This window comes from Erythrolamprus reginae, chromosome Z (assembly GCF_031021105.1).
Source record: "Erythrolamprus reginae isolate rEryReg1 chromosome Z, rEryReg1.hap1, whole genome shotgun sequence".
NCBI classification, from domain to species: domain Eukaryota; kingdom Metazoa; phylum Chordata; class Lepidosauria; order Squamata; family Dipsadidae; genus Erythrolamprus; species Erythrolamprus reginae.
In genome coordinates this window covers 48759209-48779054 of record NC_091963.1, presented here as the reverse complement: position 1 = coordinate 48779054, position 19846 = coordinate 48759209, and the positions used below count along the sequence as shown (strand labels likewise).

Sequence of the window (19846 nt, the reverse complement as noted above, 5' to 3'; positions counted from 1 at the left end):
TCTCCATAGACTCGTAGACTTCTGTACTAAAAGTACTGAATAGCTATGCTAATGGACCTAGAGCAGTGATGGCAAACCTATGGCATGGGTACCACAGGTGACATGCGGAGCCATATCTGCTGGCACATGAGCTGTTGCCGTAGCTCAGCTCCAATATGCATGCGTATGCCAGCCAGCTGATTTTTAGCTTACACAGAGGCTCTGGCTTCCAGAGAGCCTCCGGGGGATGTGCAAGGACGTTTTTATCCTCCATCAGTTCAAGGGAAGTCTTTGGAGCCTGGGTAGGGCGAAACATGAGCCTACTGGGCCCACCAGAAGTTTGGAAACAGGCCATTTCCAGCTTCTAGAGGACATCCAGGGAGGGGGGGAAACTGTTTTTGCCCTCCCCAGGCATTGAATTATGGGTGTGGGCACTCATGCATGTGCAATACTAAATGCCCATGCTCTTTTGGCACCCGAGGGAACAAAGGTTCAACATCACTGACCTAGAGATTAAAATTTAATTAAAACCTGAGATCAGCAAGGAATCAGTTTAGACAATTAATACGGGAACTGTATCGTAAAACATTTTAATGTGAATACTTCACATCCACAAAATAATAAGAAAAACTATTTACAAAATTTTGTTTACAATTTGGTCACTTTTATATTAGCTTTAGACATCTACAGATGTTCTTGGGTGGAAACAGGTATGTGCCTCACTCAGGCATTTAATGGCAGATTAATTGCATGTTTTTATATGCAATGGCTCTCCCTTAGTGCACTATGCCAGAGTAAGCATGTTGTATTTACATTCCCCTTTTATTTATGGCTCAACAAAAAAGAAACCCCAAACAATAGCACTTTCTTACCTGAACACTGCCAAGTTTCTTAATCACATGATTCTGTAAAATTTCTTCAATTATACAGTTCAGTAAAATGTGTACACTTCCATAGTTTTCCTTTCCAATTTTTACAAATCATACATTAGCAATAGGGTTAATTGTCCAAACTACCCCAAATCAAGGAAAGTATATGCAACATAACTAGATGCTCCACCCCACCCCCAGAACAAGGCACTTTTCTAACCAATGACAAAAGCTCCTTTCCTTGCCATTATAACAAATTTAGAAACCAGATTTGTTTCTCTTTTGATAACAATGGCATTTTCTGCATATAGTTCTTGAATTATGGCATATAACATGTATAAAGGATGCTTTAGCCAGCAATATAATTTCCACGAAAATAATTCAATTGCCTCCATATATAGGGTTGCTACATACATTCATTCACAGTTTTCAGAAATTTTAATTAGTTTCTCCAATTGTGCTTTTAAAATTCCAGGATTCTTCCCTTCCCACAAAAAATAGTAAGTGCAAAGAAAAACGTCTTGTGCAACTACAACAGTTACTGAGTTATAAGCTCCAAAGGAATGAGAATTTTCTTTCATTCTCTGTTTGTCTTTTCTGTTGTCTTTTCAGGTATTGCTTCTAAGCTTCGTCAGGGCTTTGAAGATTCAATATTTGCAGATGATATTGGTTTATTCAATCCACATGAAACAGCAGCATAGTGGATTTGCTTTAGGTTCTCCAATGCCTCATTTTTAGCATACTTGAGAAGATCAGCTTGGCCCTGTTAAGAACAAAAGGAGTTTCATTTATCAATATTAAGTCCACACTTAAGCCTTGATTTATCCTACAATAGTCCCTTCCCCCTTCACAAAGATGAAAAACAGATCTGTTTCAGCTAAGACACATAAAGATAATATGGCTGGACTGCTCTGTATCCAAGTGGTCAAATACATATTTTTAAAAGACAAGAATCTTTCGCACCAAACAACTTTTGGCAAAAGCAAACATTTTGTATTTTGAGTAGAAGCCAGGAACCCATGGAAACCATGAGAAATTTATTATTGCTTGTGATCCAGCAATTATAATGATCATACATTGTACATCTTGTTTTTTCAATGATGAAATTAAAACACTGCGCATTCTACTGGGAATTCCAAAGTGCCTGGAGTCATTTTTCAGAAACACAGAACTGGATAGGCACCCATCAAATCATACCACACATGAAAGATTTTGAATACTGTATTTTCAACTGTTCTGTCTACAATCTCACATATCTCGCATATTGGGAATATCTCACATATTGGGAAAATTTAGCTTGCATCTCATATATATATATTTAATGGAGCAAAATCTTATCTTTAAGAAAATAAATATATTTGAAGGTTGAAATGACTTACTTTATTTAACAATTGCTAAAAATGATTAAGTTCTGCAAAGTTTCTGAAATGGAGAAGGTAGAAAATGTACACCTGTCTTAAGAGACACAGTTAGGACAATGTAATAATAGTTACAGAAACTCCAAAGAATAATGAAAGCCAATGATATTCTGATCAAATGATAGGTATTTATAGAATTTTAAAAAAAATTACTTTTGCCTGAGTCAAATAACTGGACAATTAAAATGGAAAAATCAGAATCACAGGAGGTTACATTTCACAGTTTTATATAAGAGACATTTATTAATAGAACATTCACTTTAATTGCATTTTAAAAAACTTTTGTTTTCTTTTCCCATAAAAACAAAGAAAGTTAATTTAAAACATAGTAGAATAAATGAATCGTGTACTTTATCAGAATTATTTCCATAAAATTCAGTAATGCATTATTTATTTTATTTATTTTACTTCATTACTCATCATAAATCAAATTTGCATTTGCTTAAATTAACCTGGTGAATCGCATTTTGAATTTAATCTGCAAAGCTTTGCAATCTAACTATTAAAAAAAGTGAAGAAAAACTTTGTTATTTCATTTGAGGCTTGTTCATTTCTGTTGTTGGTAAATCAAGTCATTTCAAAATACTGGGGAACTTAGAAACATCTAAGGAACTAGGAAATAATTGGCTATCCAATTTTAGATTGATATGGGTCAACAGTTGGTAGCTCACATTCATAGCAGAATAACTTATCTTCACCAATAATATAACAAACATTGCCATGGTTCAGAAATATCTTGAAATGAGTACATGCCTAAAACTTGGACTATGGAAACAGTATGTCATTCTGCATGTTAAATGTGCTTTTCAAATTCTTTCATGTACACATGATGCAAACTTTCAGTGAGATCCAAAAATTGTCACAGACAATGGAGATGGCTGCAATTGATAGTAATATTGGATTTGATTATTGTTAATGAATCTGATTTAAAAGAAAAAAGAAAAGAAACAGCATTTTATCATTGTAGTAGCTCAGGAAAACCAGCTGCAGAGAGCAACAACCAGTGACCCAATGCATTGGCGTACATGTACATGCTATATATTCATTCTTGATTCAATACAGAAAAGCCAGTTGGAGTGAAGGAGTTTGCCTAAGAGGAAAGCGAGTATATTAGTTAAACTGAGCTAGCACAAGTAAAATAAAACCTACTATTTTTGACCCATAGGAAAAGATATTCAGAGGCTGACCTCTTGATGAACTGGAAAGAGGAGATGTGTTTAATGGCTTCTATTTGTGCATCAGTCTGATTAGACTGTGACAAACTGCTTTCTAGTTCAGAAATATTTTAAGTGTTACACAATCCATGGTCAGAAAGAAATATCTTAAGTGTTGCATGGTCTATGTTTGCTGATAAACAATATTTTTTCTTTATCAAATTTCTTGTAACTGTAGTTATCATTAATGCATAGGAGAATGAAATGTCCTACTCAATCAATATAAGGAAAATCTTGTAGATCAGTTAAGAATATGAATCTAAATGTATCTTTCCACAGGTATTCTAGAAAATGCTACATATTATCAGCGAAACAATTTTTTTTAAAGACACCAACATTAAAAACTACATTACTTGTAGTTTAAGAACACTACTAAATTAATCAATACATAAAAGTACATTTTATAATCTACCCGTCTCTAGTATTGTAATTTAATTTTAATAAATATTAATACTAGTGATTAATAAAATTTTAAATTATTTTAAAAATTCTATCACGGGTATGCAAAACCATAATTTTATCTAATTTTATCTAACATTTCTAACCAATTATATTTGAATTATCAATAATTATGACCCAAGAAGAATAAATTCTGTACTACTCCATACAGCTTCTATGGACTTGTTTGGTTCTGCTGGTTAAATGTCCAAATGAATGGCTTTCAGTTGTGTTGCACATTCTGTTTGTGTTGTCCCATAAAACAGGAAAGGGAAGAGTTCATTAAATTAATCACTAGGATGACAAAATAAACCAAATTTCATCAACTATGTTTGTTCCCTGCAAGAAACAGAAGTCATTTTCAGAATATTTTAAAACGCTATTTCTATGGGCTGTGCTGGAACAAAATTCAAACATTAGTATTCCATTATAGGAAATAATGCTTCTTGCTCCTTCATTTTTTACAATAATAGGATTTCTGCAGAGTGCTCTCACCAGTCAATATACAGACAAAGTGACCAAGGAATGATTTCAATATTCTAAATTCAAATAGCAAGCAACAAAAGCAACAGTTAAGCAAATTTTTTGCAGTCTTTTGCAAAATCACATCATTCAATTAATAGCAATGTATTATTTTGAACAAAATTTATAAACAGCACAACTATAAAAATACACTTCGCTAGTTACTAGCTTCTCTACAACTGGCAGCCTGTTTACAAAGCTCAACAAGCAAGCAAAAATTGTTTATTGACCAAAGTGCTTTCTAAATCTTAATGCCCTGAAGGATAAAGCAGCACCGGAAATTAACCGTGGAATGCTAAGACACTCAAAACAATGTTCCATTATTGTACCAAAGTCAAAACAAAATGCTTTAGCATCAAATGTTTGAGCTTAGAACATTTCAAGTGCAGAACATTTTGCACATCCCTCCAAGCCAGAAATTGAATGCTGCTATGTCTCTCTCAAACTGATCATAATGAGTAAGGGCTTATAAAACATGCAGCAATCTTAGAACTACAGTGATCCCTCGAGTTTCGCGATCTCGATCTTCGCGAAAACGCTATATCGCGATTTTTCAGCAATTGTTACCATCTCGATCTTCGCGAACACTATATCGCGATTTTCCCCACCCGATCAGGTCACTCTCTTCCTTCCTTTCTCATCTTTCTTTCTCTCTCTCTATGTTGCTTCTTCCTCTCTCACACTCTCTTCCTCCCTCTCTCATCTCTTTCTTTCCTTCTCTCTCTTTCTCTCCCCCTCTTGCTCTCGAGCGGCCGCCTAGCAGCTGATCTGCTCGGCAGCGCAGCAGCAGCGAGGAGCCGAAGATCTTCGGCTCCTCGCTGGTGCTGCGCTGCCGAGCAGATCAACTGCTAGGCGGCCGAAGGAACGTTCCCTGGGTCTTCCCCGCCGCCTCGGATCCTCGCTGATGCCCGCCCGCCGTTTGCCGCTCGCCCCGTTCGGCGGCCGCACGTCCCGTTCGCCCGCCGCTCGCCCCGTTCGCCAGCTGCTCCCCTCGTTCGCCCCCCACTCCCCTCGTTCGCCCGCCGCTTGCCTCATTCGCCCGCCGCTCCCCTCGTTCGCCCCCCACTCCCCTCGTTCGCCCGCCGCTCCCCTCGTTCGCCCGCCGCTCGCTTCGTTCGCCCGCCGCTATCGAACTTGCTATCGAGCCTGCTAATGAAATCCAACCCGCAGCGGCCCTTTCCCTCTCCAGGCTGCGGGAGGGGTCCGGAGAACAATGCCTGGCGCCGCGCTCCCGGCTGGGCTTTTTCCCCCCATTTCCCCTCGGGTGGAATTTCAGACCCTCCGCCGGTTGGATTTCATTAGCAGGCTCGATAGCAAGTTCTTCCTCCCTTTAGAAAGCCCCGCAGCCTCCTCCGCCCGGCGAGGCCGCCAGCGAGGACCCGCAAAGCCGCCGCCGCCGCAGCGAGGCCAAGCCGCCCGCTCCCACGGCACGGGCTCCCAACACAGCGCCGCTCAGCCCGCCCTCGGCGATGCCTCCGCGGATCTGCAAACCCAGCCGAGCGACGCCTCTGGTCTGGGCGAAGGCAGTGGGCAGGCCCCGCCGCAGCAGTCCCCGCGGGCACCGCGCGCCAAGGGCCGGCCAGGCCGCCGGCCAACAAAGGGGCTCCCTCGCCTCCAGCGCGGCAACTTGGAGCCCGGCACGCCCCGCAGCCCTCGCCTCGCCCGCCCCCGCCTGGCCGGCGCTCCGGCTACCCCCGGCTGAGGAAGAACCGAGTAGCCCCCCGCCCTCCCCCGCCCGGCTCCCTTCAGCCCCCCGGGGCCAAGCGGGCGGGGGGCGGGCGGGACTTCGCCTGTCTCCGCCGCCAGCATCGCCCCTCCGGCGGGCCGGCCTCCCCCGCCCGCCTCTGCTGCAGCCGCCGCCGCCTCCCCGACTGGCACAAAAGGGCCCCGCCCGCCCCGCCCCGAACCTTACCTTGCGAGTTTTTGGCTGCGGGGGGAGAAGTAGGATTTTCCTAACTCCCTCCCCCTGCAGCCAAAAACTCAAAGCCTGTATCCTGCCACCCGGTTTACCCAGGACATGAGCGGCGAAGTGACTTGGAGGAATGGAGATCCGGCCCTTCACTTGCCCTCCCAGCAAAAGGCAAAGCCGCGCAGCTCCCCAGCCGCCAAAGGAGGCTTAACCCCACCCCTCTGTCCCACTCATCGCCCGTGGTCGGCATAACCTCCTCCTGCCTATCCCTGCTTTTCTGCCGGCCACGGGCGATGGGTGGGACAGAGTGGTGGGGTTAAGCCTCCTTTGGCGGCTGGGGAGCTGCGCGGCTTTGCCTTTTGCTGGGAGGGCAAGTGAAGGGCCAGATCTCCTGCCTCCTGCCTCCCCCCCCCCCAATGTCTCCGCTGTAGCAGCTGCTACAATAGACTTCCACGCCTTTCGTCCGTGCCTGGCGGGAGGTGAAGAGTTCTTTGCCCAGTGCAAAGTTGACAGCAAGCAGTTCCGCAGTCGCCGAAGGAGGCTTAACCCGCCCGGTTTCAGTGGGGTTTCCCCGTTGCCCAGGGATTCCTGAACCCACCACAGCCACCTCCGTTCGGGCGAAGGAATCCCTGGGCAACGGGGAAACCCCACTGAAACCGGGCGGGTTAAGCCTCCTTCGGCGACTGCGGAACTGCTTGCTGTCAACTTTGCACTGGGCAAAGAACTCTTCACCTCCCGCCAGGCACGGACGAAAGGCGTGGAAGTCTATTGTAGCAGCTGCTACAGCGGAGACATTTTGGGGGGGAGGCAGGAGGCAGGAGATCCGGCCCTTCACTTGCCCTCCCAGCAAAAGGCAAAGCCGCGCAGCTCCCCAGCCGCCAAAGGAGGCTTAACCCCACCCCTCTGTCCCACCCATCGCCCGTGGTCGGCATAACCTCCTCCTGCCTATCCCCGCTCTTCTGCTGGCCACGGGCGATGGGTGGGACAGAGGGGTGGGGTTAAGCCTCCTTCGGCGACTGCGGAACTGCTTGCTGTCAACTTTGCACTGGGCAAAGAACTCTTCACCTCCCGCCAGGCACGGACGAAAGGCGTGGAAGTCTATTGTAGCAGCTGCTACAGCGGAGACATTTGGGGGGGGGGAGGCAGGAGGCAGGAGATCCGGCCCTTCACTTGCCCTCTCAGCAAAAGGCAAAGCCGCGCAGCTCCCCAGCCGCCAAAGGAGGCTTAACCCCACCCCTCTGTCCCACTCATCGCCCGTGGTCGGCATAACCTCCTCCTGCCTATCCCCGCTTTTCTGCCGGCCACGGGCGATGGGTGGGACAGAGGGGTGGGGTTAAGCCTCCTTTGGCGGCTGGGGAGCTGCGCGGCTTTGCCTTTTGCTGGGAGGGCAAGTGAAGGGCCAGATCTCCTGCCTCCTGCCTCCCCCCCCCAATGTCTCCGCTGTAGCAGCTGCTACAATAGACTTCCACGCCTTTCGTCCGTGCCTGGCGGGAGGTGAAGAGTTCTTTGCCCAGTGCAAAGTTGACAGCAAGCAGTTCCGCAGTCGCCGAAGGAGGCTTAACCCGCCCGGTTTCAGTGGGGTTTCCCCGTTGCCCAGGGATTCCTGAACCCACCACAGCCACCTCCGTTCGGGCGAAGGAATCCCTGGGCAACGGGGAAACCCCACTGAAACCGGGCAGGTTAAGCCTCCTTCGGCGACTGCGGAACTGCTTGCTGTCAACTTTGCACTGGGCAAAGAACTCTTCACCTCCCGCCAGGCACGGACGAAAGGCGTGGAAGTCTATTGTAGCAGCTGCTACAGCGGAGACATTTGGGGGGGGGGGAGGCAGGAGGCAGGAGATCCGGCCCTTCACTTGCCCTCCCAGCAAAAGGCAAAGCCGCGCAGCTCCCCAGCCGCCAAAGGAGGCTTAACCCCACCCCTCTGTCCCACCCATCGCCCGTGGTCGGCATAACCTCCTCCTGCCTATCCCCGCTTTTCTGCCGGCCACGGGCGATGGGTGGGACAGAGGGGTGGGGTTAAGCCTCCTTTGGCGGCTGGGGAGCTGCGCGGCTTTGCCTTTTGCTGGGAGGGCAAGTGAAGGGCCAGATCTCCTGCCTCCTGCCTCCCCCCCCCAATGTCTCCGCTGTAGCAGCTGCTACAATAGACTTCCACGCCTTTCGTCCGTGCCTGGCGGGAGGTGAAGAGTTCTTTGCCCAGTGCAAAGTTGACAGCAAGCAGTTCCGCAGTCGCCGAAGGAGGCTTAACCCGCCCGGTTTCAGTGGGGTTTCCCCGTTGCCCAGGGATTCCTGAACCCACCACAGCCACCTCCGTTTGGGCGAAGGAATCCCTGGGCAACGGGGAAACCCCACTGAAACCGGGCGGGTTAAGCCACCTTCGGCGACTGCGGAACTGCTTGCTGTCAACTTTGCACTGGGCAAAGAACTCTTCACCTCCCGCCAGGCACGGACGAAAGGCGTGGAAGTCTATTGTAGCAGCTGCTACAGCGGAGACATTTTGGGGGGGAGGCAGGAGGCAGGAGATCTGGCCCTTCACTTGCCCTCCCAGCAAAAGGCAAAGCCGCGCAGCTCCCCAGCCGCCAAAGGAGGCTTAACCCCACCCCTCTGTCCCACCCATCGCCCGTGGCCGGCAGAAAAGCGGGGATAGGCAGGAGGAGGTTATGCCGACCACGGGCGATGAGTGGGACAGAGGGGTGGGGTTAAGCCTCCTTTGGCGGCTGGGGAGCTGCGCGGCTTTGCCTTTTGCTGGGAGGGCAAGTGAAGGGCCGGATCTCCTGCCTCCTGCCTCCCCCCCCCCAAATGTCTCCGCTGTAGCAGCTGCTACAATAGACTTCCACGCCTTTCGTCCGTGCCTGGCGGGAGGTGAAGAGTTCTTTGCCCAGTGCAAAGTTGACAGCAAGCAGTTCCGCAGTCGCCGAAGGAGGCTTAACCCGCCCGGTTTCAGTGGGGTTTCCCCGTTGCCCAGGGATTCCTGAACCCACCACAGCCACCTCCGTTCGGGCGAAGGAATCCCTGGGCAACGGGGAAACCCCACTGAAACCGGGCGGTTTGGACTTTCCATTCCTCCAAGTCACTTCGCCGCTCGTGTCCTGGGTAAACCGGGCGGCAGGATACAGGCTTTGAGTTTTTGGCTGCAGGGGGAGGGAGTTAGGAAAATCCTACTTCTCCCCCCGCAGCCAAAAACTCGCAAGGTAAGGTTCGGGGCGGGGCGGGCGGGGCCCTTTTGTTGCTAGTCGGGGAGGCGGCGGCGGATGCAGCAGAGGCGGGCGGGGGAGGCCGGCCCGCCGGAGGGGCGATGCTGGCGGCGGAGACAGGCGAAGTCCCGCCCGCCCCCCGCCCGCTTGGCCCCGGGGGGCTGAAGGGAGCCAGGCGGGGGAGGGCGGGGGCTACTCGGTTCTTCCTCAGCCGGGGGTAGCCGGAGCGCCGGCCAGGCGGGGGCGGGCGAGGCGAGGGCTGCGGGGCGTGCCGGGCTCCAAGTTGCCGCGCTGCCTTTGTAAACCTGCCCGAGGGAGGCGAGGGAGCCCCTTTGTTGGCCGGCGGCCTGGCCGGCCCTTGGCGCGCGGTGCCCGCGGGGACTGCTGCGGCGGGGCCTGCCCACTGCCTTCGCCCAGACCAGAGGCATCGCTCGGCTGGGTTTGCAGATCCGCGGAGGCATCGCCGAGGGCGGGCTGAGCGGCGCTGTGTTGGGAGCCCGTGCCGTGGGAGCGGGCGGCTTGGCCTCGCTGCGGCGGCGGCGGCTTTGCGGGTCCTCGCTGGCGGCCTCGCCGGGCGGAGGAGGCTGCGGGGCTTTCTAAAGGGAGGAAGAACTTGCTATCGAGCCTGCTAATGAAATCCAACCGGCGGAGGGTCTGAAATTCCACCCGAGGGGAAATGGGGGAAAAAAGCCCAGCCGGGAGCGCGGCGCCAGGCATTGTTCTCCGGACCCCTCCCGCAGCCTGGAGAGGGAAAGGGCCGCTGCGGGTTGGATTTCATTAGCAGGCTCGATAGCAAGTTCGATAGCGGCGGGCGAACGAGGCGAGCGGCGGGCGAACGAGGGGAGTGGGGGGCGAACGAGGGGAGCGGCGGGCGAACGAGGGGAATGGGGGGAGAACGAGGGGAGCGGCGGGCGAACGGGGCGAGCGGCGGGCGAACGGGATGTGCGGCCGCCGAACGGGGCGAGCGGCAAACGGCGGGCGGGCATCAGCGAGGATCCGAGGCGGCGGGGAAGACCCAGGGAACGTTCCTTCGGCCGCCCAACAGCTGATCTGCTCGGTAGCGCGGCAGCAGCGAGGAGCCGAAGATGAGGTTTCCCCGTTGCCCAGGCAAAGGGGAAACCCCATCTTCGGCTCCTCGCTGCTGCCGCGCTACCGAGCAGATCAGCTGTTGGGCGGCTGAAGGAACCTTCCCTTGGTCTTCCCCACCGCCCACACGCAAACTTCACCATCTGCGCATGTGCGGCCATGAAAAAATGGCCGCACATGCGCAGATGGTGTTTTTACTTCCGCACCGCTATATCGCGAAAAATCGAGTTTCGCGAGGGGTCTTGGAACGGAACCCTCGCGAAACTCGAGGGATTACTGTATTTAGAAAGTTCCAATTTCTGCATATCGGATACCCATCATATTAACAGGAAACCCCCCCACCCACCCAAGCATAGCTGGATTCTAGATACTGAGAAAAAAATGTTCAAATGAAGCTATTGTTCTTAAAATTCAATAAACCCTAGTGTATCATTACAAACAATATAACCAACATGAACAAAATAAATGATGTGTACTAACCATTCTCAAAAGCTCTGCAACAGGAGCAGAATCATGTTGAAAAGAGGTTAAAATGGAAGTACTTTTTTTAAAACTGAAAGAAGGGTATATGGTGGGATAAAAAGATAAATAGCATGAAATATTATGTTATCAAAATAGATCCCACTACTCAATGCAGTGGTGCTTTCAGAAACAAATGACATTTTTGTCCTTAAAAATATATTGAATTAGATGATAAATACATAGAGGCAGCTGCACTAATTTTGTCACACTCCTTTCCTTTTGAGTGAACCAAAGACACTCCAGATGACAAATGGAAACAATTTTGCATTTTAATTGTACACTTCAATTTTTATTTTAAAAAACCTCACTTTACAGTATGATTTTATATTCAGCCGGAACGTATAAGGAAAAGTAGAGAGAGAAGCATGAAGCAAGCATATTCCACTACTAAACAAGAAAATCTGTTAATACTTTTGTGGATAAATCATTAAAATCTATTGATGAATTTTACTAAAGACTGAAAAATGTATTTAATTTCTCTCTTAACCCGGTTACTGTTAATGCAGCAACTTCTACTTCTTCTGTTTTGAATATAAGATAGATTTATAGTATCTTATCATTTCTCAGAAAAGTTAAGTCTTCATCATTCCAAGCTTCTAAATGGAAATTTTCATTGTGAAGGGTTCCCTATTGAAATCACTTTGTATTTTTATTTATTTATGGCTTTTCATCCCATATTTATTACTTTATAAGTAACATAAAACAAGAAAGATGCATAATGCCTTCTTCCTCTTCCCTTTCAGAATCCTACAAGATGGGTTGGGAGGAGATGGCTACATTTCAGAAATGCATGACTTTGAGGAGAATTGATGCTCATCCTTCCTTGCAGGAATATGTCACTTAAGCTGATACTGTCCCATTACTTTGTTTTATGCTCAAGTCACTATTTTCTCTATCTCAATCCTTTTCTTCCTCAAAATATTTTCAAAAGTCAGCTCAAATATTCAAAAAATATTCAATTGATGCTACTATACAGACTACACCTATTATTTACATAATAATAATATTCTATAAATTTCTGCATCAATTGTTCTTTTAAAAACAAAGGATCTCCGTAGAATATTGGACATGTTATTCTTTCCTTTTAGTAACAAATTAAAGGGAATAATTTATGATTTAAAAAACTTCAATAAACAAATGTTACCTTTAAAATGGTAATATTCCAGGTAAAACTCTCCACTGCTTTTTGTAGTTTTCTCTCTTTCAATCCTTCCTTTGCTCCTATATTTTGTAAGTTCTCATGGAACTCCATTGCTGGGGAATAAGAAATATTTAAACCTCCTTATTCAGCTTTCAATATTTTTACTATAAGACTTTTTTTGTACTAAAAAGGAAATACACTTATTAATTTCCTATCAATCAATGCTTATCAAAATTAGAAAATACATTAAAAACAAGAATAAAATCAAATTATGTTATTATTCTAAAAGTACTAAAATAATTTGCTTTTAATGTTATATACAAAGGGATCTCAGCATGTTTTCTTAGTTCAGAAACTAGAAATACTGCAAAAGAATTCATTTTTAGTTAGTCCTAGGTTGCCTACTACCTTAATCAGCGACTATTTGCAAAATCATTTTTGGAACATTGCAGTATTTACAGCAAAATTTCTTGGCCTGAGAAGAAAAGCACTGGGTAGTTCTGATCAGTTTCAGTCAGCACTTTTTAGGGCAGCATTCTGTTGCAAAGGAAAGCAGTTCTGGAAGAAATAATTTGTTTAAGCAATCTCTTTGCCCAGCAGCAACCAGTGACTTCATAATGTCTCCCTCAGTTATCTGTGGGTTTAGCAATGAGCTTCCTTAATATCAAAGTCCTGGAAGGTATTACAGTCACTAAATGAAGAGAAGGTGTATACAAGTTCTCACCAGGAGGTTCTCTGCCAGACTGCTTTTAAAGCAAAATGATATTATTTTATCTTTAATTGCATTTAAGGCATTGCTTCTTTCTATTGAAATTAGTGGCTCTGTATTGGTAGCCACAGGGCCCCAAATCACTTGACTAGAGACATCAGCCCCTGTTAACTTCTTAGCCAACTTCAGCACATTTACTTTTCTATCTGCCCATTATGATAAAAAACTATTTTTGGAGGCCCCAAAATTAAAGGCAGCTTGAAATATTGAATTTGTGTCTGAACTCATATACATGTAGTAGTCCCTTCACCTGCAAAAGAAATACAAACAATTCTCTGCCTGAGTTACCCTTCTCAGAACAAAAAAGATGGATTGCTTGATACATACTGAAAAAAGTTACGGAGTTTCAGCTAAAAATATTTTATTTGTGTAAGCTATGTTGATGGAAGACAGAATTCTCAACTTATTGATTATATAGTAGCAATAACGAAATAATGCAGATCCATCTAACTTGCCACTTTCTCCATTTTTTATGACAAAAAAGTAAAATGCAATTTGATTTTATTATGCTATATTTTGAAATGCCAATCAATGTTGCTTATACTGTATTACTAAAGAAAATTATTGACACAAATCTTAAATTTTTTGCTTGTGTAAAGCAACATGAAAGTGAATATGTTTTCCATTTCAGCACTAGACTATGTACAGAGCTTATAGTATATATGGATTTTATAAGTTGGGAGCATCAATAGGGAAAAACTAAACAAGTCTCCATCTTTTACAATACTATTGAGTAATTTTTTAAAAAAAAATTCTCCGTACAAACATTTTCAATACTGTACAATTTAAAATAGTTTCATAATACAATAAAAACAGTATCGAATTAGTAAGTCAAATTATAATTAATCACCCCCAAAAAGATTTATTAGTTCCCAATTAATTATTTCCTGTGTCAATCCAGCATCCCCAACCTTGACCCCTAATTTTGTCATCTTGATATCTGATTTTCTTATAAATGAATTCAACCTTGATTTTCTTTAAACCTTATTAGATTAGTATCTTTATCTTTTGGTAATTCAGGTATGTCCTAGCGCCTACTCCTCCTTCTTATGTATTCTCCAAAACCCTTACAAGAAATAGAAGACTTTATCAACTAAGAATATAAAAAAAAAGTTATAATTCAAAAAGAGGAAGGGGGAAAAAAGAAAAGAGAAAAAAAAGAAAAAGAAAAAAATGAGAAAAAAAGAATTAAAAACCCCAAACTCTAATATTATAATAATGTGAGCATTAATCAATCCATTATTTTAAATCTTCAATTAATACTTATCATAATATTGTAATCATATTTATTCAAAATAGTAATCAATTATTATTCAAATATTTATCACTTCATTTCATAATTTCAATAATCCAGTGATCTAGATAATCTATCTATTTCTATATAAATCTATGCTTTAATAAATTTTCATAAATTGAAATACAGTAGTACCTCTACTTGAGAACTTAATTAGTTCCGTTACCAGATTCTTAAAGTAGAAACGTTCTTAAGTAGAAGCAATTTTTCCCATAGGAATAAATGTAAAAGCAAATAATGCATGCAAACAAATTAGGAAAGAAATAAAAGCTCGGAATTTGGGTGGGAGAAAAGGAGGAAGAAGAAGAGGAGGAGGACAATCACTGCTGAAGGAAAAAGTTGAGGTGAGGGGAATGAAAAAAATCCAAAACTTTAAGGCTTAAAAAAAAGTGGAACTCTGAGGCGATGAGGAGGAGCACGTGCCTCCCATTCACCCGGCACGAGGCTGGCTCCCATACAACTGTGCCAGAAAGAGAAACCCAGGTGGACGAGACGGGGGAAACCTCCCGCTCCTTTGACCAAAAGGCGGCTGCTGCTGCTACCTGCTTCCTCTTTCTTTCCATGCTGAAGGCCTCCCCTCTCCTCTCACTCGCTCACTTTGCAGCCAGCGCCTTTCCTTTACTGTGGTGACTCCTCAGTTTAGCTGAAGCCAAGTTGATCTGGCTGGTGCGAAGTGCCCCCTTTTGCCTCTGACAGGCAACCTCACACCGGGTGTATGGGAGACAGCGCGAGGGAGTCACCACAGCAAAGTGGTTTATTCCCTCTCCAAGCACCCAGAGAAAGGAAAATGCTCCGTTTGCTCTGGGCTGCCAAAGCATCCGTAAGCGCCACCGAAAGGCTCCTCTGGCGGCCTAGAAAAGCCCGAGATGGCCAGGATTAAAGGGGGAATGGCAGGAAACTGGCCAGGCCTTTGTGCTGCTCTCAAATTTCCTGAGAAATTTTTCCAGGCTCAGGTTCTTAAGTAGAAAATGGTTCTTAAGAAGAGACAAACAAATCTTGAACACTCGGTTCTTATCTAGAAAAGTTTTTAAGCAGAGGTACCACTGTATAGCTTAAAACCAACATCCAAATAGATCTAACTACATCATTTCATAATTAGTACATATTTAATAATCTGTCATCCCTCCTCAAAATACCATTTTGTTATTCTTCAGGACATTGGTTTCTTATCATTTTAAACTCCCATATTTTCTCCTTCCTTCTCTTTTTACCAAACTATAAAATCTTTTTCATTTCCATTCTAATTTCTTTCTTGCTCTGCCATTTCCAGAGTGTCAGGTCATATCTATTCTTCATTTTATTAGTGCTTAATGTAGTGCTTTCATCTATCATCTATATGACCATGAACCCCTTCTTCAATCAAACCATTTTCTAATTCATTTATAAAAACCACTTTTCCATCAGTATTGTATTTTTTAAACTGTTCCTTTTGAGAATGCCCCTCTGATGAGCCTTTTCTATTTCCATTTCTCTGATGCTTGTTCTTTTCCAGCTGCTGAAGGTTCTTTTTTTTTCTCCTTCAATTTCACTACAATCTTGATTGAAACTTTCAATGGGAAGAACGGTATTGTTATTTCTATTTTCTTCTTTCCATTCTTGGATTTCTTTAAATATATCTTTGAACAATTCTTTTATGTATTCCATCTTTTGCAAAGTTAGTATATCAAAAAGCTTTATCCAAATGTTCAATTAACCTTTGTATCGTCCAAAAGCCAAAACTGTCCAAAACAAATTATGTCCTTCTTTCCTTTTGTCTCTTTCCAAGTCCAAATAAAGTCCAAATCCCAGATGTTCTGATTCTATTTTTCAGTTCCTCTTTATCACTTGTTGAAAAGAAAAACAATCTGCCCAATTCCATTGCATCAAGGACAAATTTATATAACAAATCCAACCAAATATTTCCTCAACTTTACTCAACAGAAGATGTCTTCCATATATAGTTTCATAATTAGTTCCAATTCTTCAATTTTGGCCTCTATAGCAACTTTAAAGTTTAAATTATGTAAATTCCAAAAGTCCAACCTTAAACTCCCAACTACCACAAATAAAACAATTTATAAAGTTCTTGTGTTTTAAAAGAAATTTAAATAATCCTTTTAATGCTGAATAATGAATCCAAAAATAGTACAGCCGCAGCCATTTCCACTTCTGCCCTACTTCCAGAACAAAGAAATTTTTAAAAGTCTGAATCAAGGTCCCCTCTGGCAAAGTTGCTCACCCTTTCCAGCAAACGTTTAATCTTCTCAACCTCCAGCACAAGAACTTATGCTTCTTCTCCTTCCAGATGACTCCTGATGCTTCAAAACCTATCTTTCCAGCACGCAGTCGCTGCGGCTATGGCGACAGAGGTCATTTCACTCACTTTCAGTCAAGGTCACAAATCTACCTGTCACAGGGCGTGCCAGCTCCCAAAATGACAGTAGACCCAGACCCCTTTTCCCCCTCCCCTCCAGGGAGGTTCCAGGCCGATCTGTCCGGAATCAGCACCCCCAAACAGCCGGGATTTGTCATTCACCATGTGAGCGCTGCGGCGCTGACCACGCCTCTCTCCCATCTTTTACAATACTATCACAGAGCAGTTTATGAATGAAAATCATGCCTTAATCACAACATAGAATCATCCTATATTGGCCTTAGCAATCTTTTATTTCATATGAAAGTTAGCATTTAAAAATGTATGTTAAATTAAAAAATTGGTTATACAGTGGTACCTCTTCTTACGAACGTCTCTTCATACAAACTTTTCGAGATACGAACCCGGTGTTAGATAGATAGATAAATAAATAGATAGATGATGGACAGATGGATAGATAGATGATGGATAGATAAATAGATAGGTGATGGATAGAAACCAGGGTGGGGGCTATCTATCTATCTATCTATCTATCTATCTATCTATCTATCTATCTATCTCTCTCTCTCTCTCTCTCTCTCTCTCTCTCTCTCTATCTATCTATCTATCTATCTATCTATCTATCTATCTATCTATCTATCATTATCTAGCCATCCAGCCATCCATCCATCCATCCATCTAGAGGCTTGCCTGAGAATGGAACGGAAACAGTTTAAATTATGGCGCTGGATGATGCTTCGCCCCTATCCCAAGTGAAAGTTCCATGCTCCCAAACTTTTGTTACATTTCCAGGACAGCCAACTTCCAGTTCTTAAAACTGTTTCCGTTCTGTTCTCAGGCAAGCCTCTAGATAGATGAATGGATGGATGGATAGATAGATGATGGCTAGATAGATAGATAATGAATAGATGGATAGATAGATAGATGATGGCTAGATAACAAATAGATGGATGGCTAGATAGATAAATAGATAGATAGATGGATAGATAGATGGATTGATGGGTGATGGATAGATAGACAGACAGACAGATAGATAGATAGATAGATGATGGATAGATAGATAGATAGATGATGGATAGATAGATAGCCCCCACCCGGGTTTCCTGAGGGCCAGCCCATTGCCAGCCCAGCGCACCCCGAAAACACACTCGGTCGGGGGGGCAACAGCTCTGGGAAAGACGGGGAAGCCTCCCCCATCCACACACACACCCCTCAAGGGAAACACGAGGCTGCAAAGGTGCGTGAGGCAGGGACAGGAGGCAGCTTCTGAGGAGAAGGTTGAAACGACGATGGGGGAGGAAGAAAGAAAGAAACCCGCGTTCACCTATCCCTCAGCCACTCGCTCGTCCTCAGGCTAAGCCGCTGGGCGCAACCAGGGGGTGGCAGAGCCAAGCAGCTCTATCTTGAGGCTCTTGAGGAGAGGCGCTGTCCCAGCCTGGAGAAAAAGTCGGCGGCGGCGGTTCTGAGGACAAATTTGGTGGCGGGGTGGGAGGAGAGGGGAGGGGCTGGCTCAGCTCTCAACCTCCCCCCCCATCCCACCTGAGCCTGGGGCAGACTTACCTGCTACCCTGGAGGAAGAGGAGGAGGAGGCAGCCAAGGTGAAGCACAGGAGCCAGGCAGCTTTGGGTGTCATTTTAAAGGAGAGGCAGTCAGCCTCTCTCCCCCCTCTCTCTCCTGCACTGTCTCCCCCCCCTCCACCCACCCCCGAACAAGGATCTGAATGCCGGCAAAAGGGGTGAGTTTTGGGATTGTAATACACAACAAAATATGAATAGAACAACTATTCATTGTTAAGCAATTTCATGTACACTCAGAAGTAGGCAACTGGGCACATGCATGCAGGTTAGATATTTTTGGGGGAAATCTTTACTATATGCACAGAAAGGTTGGGCAGCATTTGTCCAGCAAACCGTTGACCAGGCCTTTAGTATTGTCATATAGCTGTAGCTACTGAATTGATGTTTTGAGAGATAGCAAAATGCAGTGATTGATATGTTTAATTCTTCCTTCAAATATGGAAAATGAAAATAGCATACATTTGCTCTTTTTCACTGACATGTCAACTGCTAGCAAAAATACAGAAATTATTATTTAACAATGCAGAGTTATAATCTGTGTTTATGTTAGATTAAATATAGCTGCAGAGTTAAATGTTTGGGTTAAATTAAATTTTATATTGCAGAATTATTAAAGAACCAATAAAATTATCTATGTGCAAATTATACATGCTAAAATGTAACATGTGAAGAAAAAACTATAGGTAGTTCTCAACATGCGACCACAACTGAGCCCAAAATTTATGTTGCTAAACAAGACATTTATTAAGTGAGTTTTGCCCCACAATCTTTCTTGCCATAGTGGTTAAGAGAATCAACTGCAGTTGTTAAGTTAACAACAAGATTGTTAAGTGAATCTAATTTATGCATTGACTTTTCTTATCAGAAGATCACAAAAGGTTATCACATGATCCTGGAACACTATGACAGTCATAAATATGAGACAGTTGCCAACATTTGAATTTTGATTCAAATGGTTGTTTGCAATGGTTGTTTAGTGTGAAAAATGGTTGTAAGTTACTTTTTTCAGTGATGTTGCTACTTTGAACAGTCACTAAATGAACTCTTGTATGTCAAAGACTACTTGCACAAGAGAAAGTGAAAGTAACAAAGCAATGCCTAATTTATATTTTATCAACTAAATTTATATTCAAGAAAATCTGGTACAATTGAAAAACAAGTTTAATTTTAATAATAGTTGCTGGAAGAGTATCAAGCTTCATTTATTTACTTTTTTATTTGTGCCATCCCATTTGCTATGCCATGTTCTATATTTCTTCCATTTTATCTAGATAGTTACATATTTACCATAGTTGTGTTTCTTTTACTGTAGTATTTATTCTGTATTGTATCATTTTATTATTGTGAACTGCTCTGATAAATGATTTCCAAGACATAGTTCATATCTATCTATCTATCTATCTATCTATCTATCTATCTATCTATCTATCTATCTATCTATCTATCTATCTATCTATCTATCGCAGTGTTTCTCAAATAGTGAAGTGGGCTCCCCTGGGGGGGCATGGAGCGATGCCGGGGGGCATATGACCCTGAGGAACATGCTTTTTTTGCCACAGGGAGT

The 19846-nt window shown here is 44.3% G+C and overlaps 1 protein-coding gene across 4 annotated transcripts in view; it reads right to left on the bottom strand.

Moving 5' to 3' along the window:
• Positions 1-544: 544 nt before the first annotated feature.
• PLCL2 (phospholipase C like 2) overlaps positions 545-19846 on the bottom strand; it is a 122454-nt gene continuing 103152 nt past the window's right edge. Inside the window, exons 6-8 of one of the 4 annotated variants that reach the window (XM_070728968.1) lie at positions 12293-12402; positions 2228-2303; positions 545-1611 (exon numbers count right to left, since the gene is read on the bottom strand). In XM_070728968.1, coding sequence (XP_070585069.1) covers positions 2253-2303; positions 12293-12402 — 161 coding nt within the window. In that variant the 3' untranslated portion in view covers positions 545-1611; positions 2228-2252. Of the gene's footprint in view, positions 1612-2227; positions 2304-11106; positions 11180-12292; positions 12403-19846 lie in introns of those variants that run through there. The other 3 variants (XM_070728970.1, XM_070728967.1, XM_070728971.1) reach the window with 3 other exon arrangements.